Raw genomic sequence first — 7,185 nt, 5'->3', positions numbered from 1 at the left:
ATTTTCTATCCACTGAGCCAAACCAGCCAGGGCTCAGGCTACATTTTTAAAATTTTATTTATTTATTTATTTATTTATTTATTTATTTATTTATTTATTTTAGGGAGAGAGAAACATCGATTTGTTGTTCCATGTATTTACGCATTCATTGGTGTGTACCCTAATGCAACCTTGGCTATGCTGACAACTTGCCAACCAACTGAGCTACCCAGCCCGGGCCTAGCATAGTGATTTTCAACCTTTTTTAAATCTCACAGTACACATAAACTTATCACTAAAATTCTGCGACACACCAAAATATACATTTTTTGCCAAACTGACCAAAAAATAGGTATAATTGTGATTCATTCACACCAGATGGCTATTGGGTTTGCTGTTGTCATTTTATTTGACAATCTAAGGGAAAAGGGGTCAGTGCCCTGACTAAATAGTCAGGTATTGCATGTTTTAAAAACTCTTGTGGTGCACTGGTTGAAAATTGACGCTCTAGGGCAGTGGTTCTCAACCTCCTGGCCCTTTAAATACAGGTCCTCATGTTGTGACCCAACCATAAAATTATTTTTGTTGCTACTTCATAACTGTAATGTTGCTACTGTTAGGAATCGTATGTAAATATCTGATAGGCAGGATGGTCGTTCGACCGCCAAAGGGGTCGCAACCCACAGGTTGAGAACAGCTGCTCTAGGGTTTTGGCTGTCAGTCTGTGGGAGGTCCACAGCTGTTGTGCTAACTACTCTTATTAAAAACACTAGAGGCCGGGTGTACGACATTCGTGCACTGGGAGAGGGAGGGTCCCTCAGCCCAGCCTGTGCCCTTTCACAGTCTGGCAGCCCTTGGGGGATGTCCAACTGATGGCTTAAGAATGTCCAGCAGTTGGACATCCTTAGCGCTGCCACGGAGGTGGGAGAGGCTCCCACCACCGCCACTGCGCTAGCCAGTTGGCAGCCTGGCTTGTGGCTGAGCAGCACTTCCCCTGTGGGAGTCAATGACCACCAGGTGGCAGCTCCTGTGTTGAGCATCTGCCCCCTGGTGGTCAATGCATGTCATAACTAATGGTCATTCCACAGTTCAGTCGATTTGCATATTACCCTTTTATTATATAGGACAGGAAGGATGTTTCCAAAGCTTTTGGTCTGCACTGTCAGAGTTTGTTTATTGACCAAGAGGAAGATCTGTTGTTGAGTTGAATGCTTTGCACACAGGCTCCCTCTGATGCCAGCCTGGTACTAGAGATTGCAGCCCTCAAGCGTGGCACACTCCAGGCACGCCTCGTCTAAGTATTTAAGTAAGCAAGGCGTGTGCCCGCCGGCTGAGGGTGGGAGCCAGCCCCCTCCCCGCCCTGCCTTGAGTCAAGATTGCACTGCAAGTGGAGCTGCCTTTGCTTTGTATGTTTTGGTTCCAACTCAGCCTTTTACACCACTCCTCTCAGCCTGGTCGTTTGGCCAAATACAAATGCCTTTCTTTGTTTTCTGGGTGACTTCCTCTTACTGAAGTTTACATACAATGAGATACACACTATACTCATTTCTCCAGTGGGTTTAAACTTAGCTCTCCCACATGGTCAACTTCCATGGTCCTTTCAGTTGAATAAACTTGTTGAACCGTGTCCAACATGACTAAACAGTGTGCAGTGCCCTTTGTGCCTGCTGAAGGGGCCTTCTGCTCTGGACTGGGCGAGGAGGGGGCAAGGGCCCCAGCCCTCCCAGCTGGGAGGGAAGGAGAGCGATATGACTCCTCCACAAAGCCAGCAGCCCTGGCCAGGAGCCCTGTGGTGGTCAGCTCTTCTGGGGTCGCACCAACAAGAGAGCATGTGTGTCAGCTGGAGAAAGTACAGAATCACTTTGAGTTCCATCAAATCTTTATTTTCAGATTCACTCGGTCAGTTTCATCATTTTGCACAAAGATAAACTCTCTATTCCCAAACAGTTAGTGCCAGATAAATGAGGTGGCTCTGTGACTGCAGGACCCTCACTGGCGCTGCACCCTGTGGGGACATCACTCTGGTTCGTAGGAAATGCTTCTCAGACTGAGCTGCTGCTGCAGGACACAGACTTGTGGCATCCATTCCATGTGTGGTTGCTCAGGAGCTGTGAGCGAGCCAGGAATTCTGTAAGATAAAGTACTGAGTGTCCCTGACCAGATGGGGCTGATTGAACTACACGGCGTTGGCAGCTAGAAGGTGGCAGGTGCTGCTGCGCAGTCTGCTCCCCCAGGAGGACGGGCATACCATGGTTTCCCCTGGCTTCACAGAGTCATCTGTGGCAGACGTGGACTTTAGTTTTTTCTAGATTTATTGAACAGATTTTTTTCCTTTGAATTACCAATCTATGAACTCTGTAGATTTGCATTGCATTTCCTTACACATGGTTGCTTAACAAGAAGTTAAAAATAATTTCTGTGTAAAAATAAAACCATCACATGAGTGACTGGATTGCTGGAGAGTTTTCAGAATTAGGTTGCTTTTTAATGACTTAAAAAAAAAACCCTCCAGCAATTACCTAAAGATGTGCCCTTTAAAAGAGTGGTTATTTTGGGACACGGCGTTGAGGCCCAGTGTCATGTCTCTTGCAGGAGGGAGTGAAGACAGAGAATGACCACATCAGTCTGAAAGTGGCCGGGCAAGATGGCTCCGTGGTCCAGTTCAAGATTAAGAGACACACCCCACTGAGCAAGCTGATGAAGGCCTACTGCGAGCGGCAGGTGTGCCTCTGGGCTGGGTGGGACTCTGCTGTCACCCCATGTCCAGGCTGTTCAGGGCTCCACTGTCCTGGAAGTGTGCACGTGTGTCTGCACATGTGTGCATTGGTGTGCATGCATATTTGTGTGTGTGCATGTATCCGTGTCTGCACATGTGTGCATTGGTGTGCATGGATATTTGTGTGTGTGCATGTATGTGCATCTGCACAAGTGTGTGCATTGGTGTGCATGGATATTTGTGTGTGTGCACGTATGTGTGTCTGCACAAGTGTGTGCACTCCTTGGTGGCCTTCTCTCGTCAGCCCTCTTCATCTCCAGGTTGTGTCCATCAGCTCTTGCTTCAGCAGGCCAGGCACAATGCTGCCTCTTCCCCTGGGGGTGGAGCGTGACCACATGTCTGCTCTTGGATCAGTGTTTATGCGGCTTCCTTCCTGGGAGGTTGCAGAACAGGGAATTTGAGTGCAGTTCCATGGCTCCTTCACACGGTAGCTGGAAAACGCTGTGGAGACACATCCCTCATCACAGTTTGGTTTCCACAAAACGCTTGATTCTTCCCCTTTACTTACCAGTTTTCAAAGTAATGAGCTGACTCACTTGCGTCCTCCCACAGTGACCAGTTAAATTGAGCCTTTTCAGTTGTGATTATTTGTGTTAGTGTCATGAACTTACAGCTCAAATGCATCTGTGCTTCATCCCTGAGTCTGTTTTGCTCTCATCATGCTCCATGGACTCACCTTTGGTCCTGGCCTATCCCCTCCACCTGGGCCCCTCACTCAGTGGGTGAGGGACCTCACTGCTGTGGTGTGATAGGTGCCCTGTCCTCTTCCCCAAGGAGTTCTGGGTGTGCGTGCTGCTCCTCACGTTTCACTCCAGCCCGGAGCTCCCTCTGCTTGTGGACGGCACAGCTCCTGGCCTCTTGGGGTTGGCGGCCCTGACTTGGGGTCTGATAGGAACTTCTAGGCATCATCCAAAATCAGCTGCCTGCTGCACCTCTGCCTCCCAGACCGGCTGTGCCTGCCCCTCCCCTCTCAGGGCTGCATCTTGTTGCCCCCGCTCCCACCCAGACCTTGGGGTCCAGCATCTGGGCTTTGGAACTTGCAGCCCATCAGTAGCATCTTTTTTTCTGCTGGCTCGTCCCCTCTTCTGTTCTTTGTCCTGCTGACTATGCTCTTTTAATTTCGTTATTGATTTTTTTAGAGAGAGAGGAAGGTGGGGGGGAGGGGGAGAAACATAGATGCGCGAGAGAGACAGATCGGTTGCCTCCAGCACGTACTCCAACTGAGGATTGAACCCGAAACCCAGGTATGTGCCCTGACTGGCAATGTAACTGGCAACCTTTTGGTGCACGGGCGACGCTTAACTAACTGAACCCCACTGGCCAGGGCATCTGTTTTATTTTTTGTCTTTTCAGCAGGGTTTCAGGAGGAGCCGAGATGTATGTTTTAATCCCATCTCTCCTGTTTAAGCAAAATCAGAGCTGCTTTTAAAAGGGCAATGTCTTTGCACCCTGACCATGTTTACCATTCCCTCAAGATGCAGAAAGTCTGCACGTGCTCCTTTTTGGATGGAAAATGCCTCTCCTCCTGCCTTCCTCAAGGCCACAGCCACTGGGACTGCTTCCAGTTTCCTGCAGTCTTCTTGTCACATGCCTCTGTCACCTGACCTGTTTCTGTTTCTCTCTGAGAATGTTTTAAAGGGGGAAGGTGGTGGTGCCAGCAGTTAGGAAATCCTGCTTGGCTTCTGGAGGGAAGTGAGAGGGACCAGTAGGGGCAGGTGCCTGGAGCTATAAGTCGCTAGAACAATAGTTTCTGAAGGTGCTGGTGTTGGCCTCACATTAAATGCATTGCAGGCCCGCCAGTAGGTTTATAATCCACTGGATCATCCATCTGCACATTCAGAACCCTCAGTCCATGTTCTATTTCGTATTTTTTATGTCTGTATCTATTGACTTGCATTCTAGTTATTCCTTTAGCCCTGTTACTCGCTTCACAAAGTCTCTTTTCAGCTGTGTCCGATTTGCTGTTTCAGCTGTCATTGAATTTCTTATTTTAATTTCTAAACATTTCATGTGCTTTTCAAGAAATGATTTCTTGCTAATTTTTGATAAACTCTTAAGCAAAGATATTTTATATTACTTTAAAAAAATTATTCTAACATATCCAGTTTTTGTAGGTATATTAATTCTAAAGTATATTCTTCAAGTTTGTGACATTTTTTTAAGGGGAACTCAAGTGTCTTGAAACTTTATTCTTGAAATTCACTGAATCCTGGTTTAATTAAAGTGTGCTACTCAGCAAAGACCTGTGTTTGCTTCCGCAGCATGTGTGGGGCCTGTACAACCCGAGGACCCATTAAGTGAAAAAACGGGTTTGGCCTTAGCCGATTTGGCTCAGTGGATAGAGCGTCAGCCTGCGGATTGAAGGTGCAAGGTGCCATTCGGTCAAGGGCACGGACCTGGTCAGTGTGCGTGCAGGAGGCAACCAATCGATGTGTCTCTCTCACATGGATGTTTCTCTCTGTCTCTCCCTCTCCCTTCCATTCTCTCCAAAAAATCAATGGAAAAATATCCTCTGGTCAGAATCTTGGTATTTTGGTGTAAATATTTGATGTTTTTGAATTAATGCATAACCTAGAAATATTTAATTATATTTGCCTTTTCTTTTCAGGGCTTGTCAATGAGACAGATTAGATTCAGGTTTGATGGGCAGCCAATTAATGAAGCAGACACCCCGGCCCAGGTATGAAAGCAGCTTCGACATCTTGAGGCCACTTCGACCTGCATTTGACTAATTGCTGTTTGAAATATTCTTGTTGGGGAGCTACTGATGGGTGTTCATATGGGATACCTTACTTTTCTTAATGTTCTTAGTTATTAGAGTATTTAACATATTAATTGGGCAGTTCAGTGTTTCAGATGAGAATGATGCCCTTTGTTGGACGTCTTCCTCCAGGCTGGGAGGTGCAGCGGGCGGGCTGGGGGCTTAGCAGAGGGGTCCAGGCAAGATGGGCAGATGCACTCACACCCCCTCGTGGTCTGGACATGGAATTTGTAGTGTTAGTCAATTTGTGGCTAACTTACTGGCTTGCTTCTTGGGCCCTGTAAGCATTTGTGCATAGGGGTATGGACGGAAAGTAGTGTGTACCCCTTCATTATCGGTCAGGAGTTAGCTTTTGCTAAGCCCATGACACCCCTTCCCCTCCCCACCCCCCCAACAGTCTCAGTGTCAGCCCAGCATGTTGCATTGCATGGCCCCACAGTGAAAAGTTTTGGATGGAGTTGGAGGCTGAGGTTCAGTCTGGTTCTTGTCATTCATCAGCTGGATGACCTGTGATCCAGAGTCACCTACTGTTGGGGTCTCACCCAGTCTTGCCCTTCACAGAGGCAGAATCCATTGGGCTGGCACATGTAAAAGAGCTACATGTTTCTGCTCAGTTGAGGAACTCTGCTGCCGAGATGGTGGTTGGCTTTGTGAGGATTTCTGGGGGCTTGCACTGGGGTGGGGGGCTGGAACGCTCTTCTCTGGCCTGTCACTCTGGCTCCTGTTCAGGTAGTGTCCACAGCAGCACAGGGCCCACTAACCCGGACCTACTTCCCTGTTTTTGAGAACATTTCTGGGAAATGTTATTGCCTCCAGCCCTGTTTAGTCTCTATGATTTGGCAGAAGTTCTTTTGTCCCGAGAATGGACAGAGATCAGGGCAGATGTCCATTCCCATGGTGTCAGGAGCAGCAGGTGGGGAGCTTTTGCCCATCTCTGGCCTGGTCTTGAAGGGAAGGGACGGGGAGCAGGGGTTCCTAATTGGGATCTGATTTTGTGTAATTTTCAGTAACAATTTTAGATACTTGTTCATTTTTTAATGAGACCTAGTTTTTCTGTCACTTAAAGTTAGTTTTGAATATTCTTTTGTGAATTTTGTTAGGGGAAGGTTGCAAAATAGTAGCTTATTGGAAATCCTAAACAAAGCCTCTTCTCCCTGATATGACCTAGCGACCCCGGAGCAACCCACAGAGCGAAGGTGTGGTGGGGTGTTGTGCGCCGGTGCGAGGGAGACAGTGCAGTGGACATGTACAGTTGAACAGTTTTCCTGTGATGGTGAGAAAACTAACAGATTTCCCCTCTCTCACTGTGCCTGTCACGTCGACCCTGCCAGTTGGAGATGGAGGATGAAGATACCATTGATGTGTTCCAGCAGCAAACAGGAGGCTCACGGGCGACTGGCTGCCTCTTGGGATGTGGTCTGTAGAGGGACCGGCCCACTTTGTCACCGTCCTTGCATTTGCTGTTGAATAGTGAACACGTGACCATGCCAATCACAAAGGAGTCTGCAGGAACCAAGGACATCCACAAAAATTCCTTTCCTCTTTGACATACTGCGGGTGCAACTCAAAACTGTCTGCAGGGACGAATCCTTACCTGAACCGGGCCAGCCAGTGTCATGTTTGTTTAGGAAAATGATTTGCATGGTTTTGGGGGTTTGCTTTTGCTCTC

General features: G+C 47.9%; 1 protein-coding gene across 1 annotated transcript in view; it reads left to right on the top strand.

The window, feature by feature from the left end:
- Positions 1-7,166, top strand: part of LOC102763479 (small ubiquitin-related modifier 3) — a 17,352-nt gene extending 10,186 nt beyond the window's left edge. Inside the window, exons 2-4 of the mRNA XM_006759009.2 lie at positions 2,549-2,700; positions 5,364-5,435; positions 6,848-7,166. Coding sequence (XP_006759072.1) covers positions 2,549-2,700; positions 5,364-5,435; positions 6,848-6,940 — 317 coding nt within the window. The 3' untranslated portion in view covers positions 6,941-7,166. The remainder of the gene's footprint in view (positions 1-2,548; positions 2,701-5,363; positions 5,436-6,847) is intronic.
- The last annotated feature ends 19 nt before the right edge of the window (positions 7,167-7,185 follow it).

The sequence above is a fragment of the Myotis davidii genome, unplaced genomic scaffold (assembly GCF_000327345.1).
Source record: "Myotis davidii unplaced genomic scaffold, ASM32734v1 scaffold1476, whole genome shotgun sequence".
NCBI classification, from domain to species: domain Eukaryota; kingdom Metazoa; phylum Chordata; class Mammalia; order Chiroptera; family Vespertilionidae; genus Myotis; species Myotis davidii.
The sequence above is the reverse complement of the archived record's forward strand: the minus strand, read 5'-3'. Positions and strand labels throughout refer to the sequence as shown.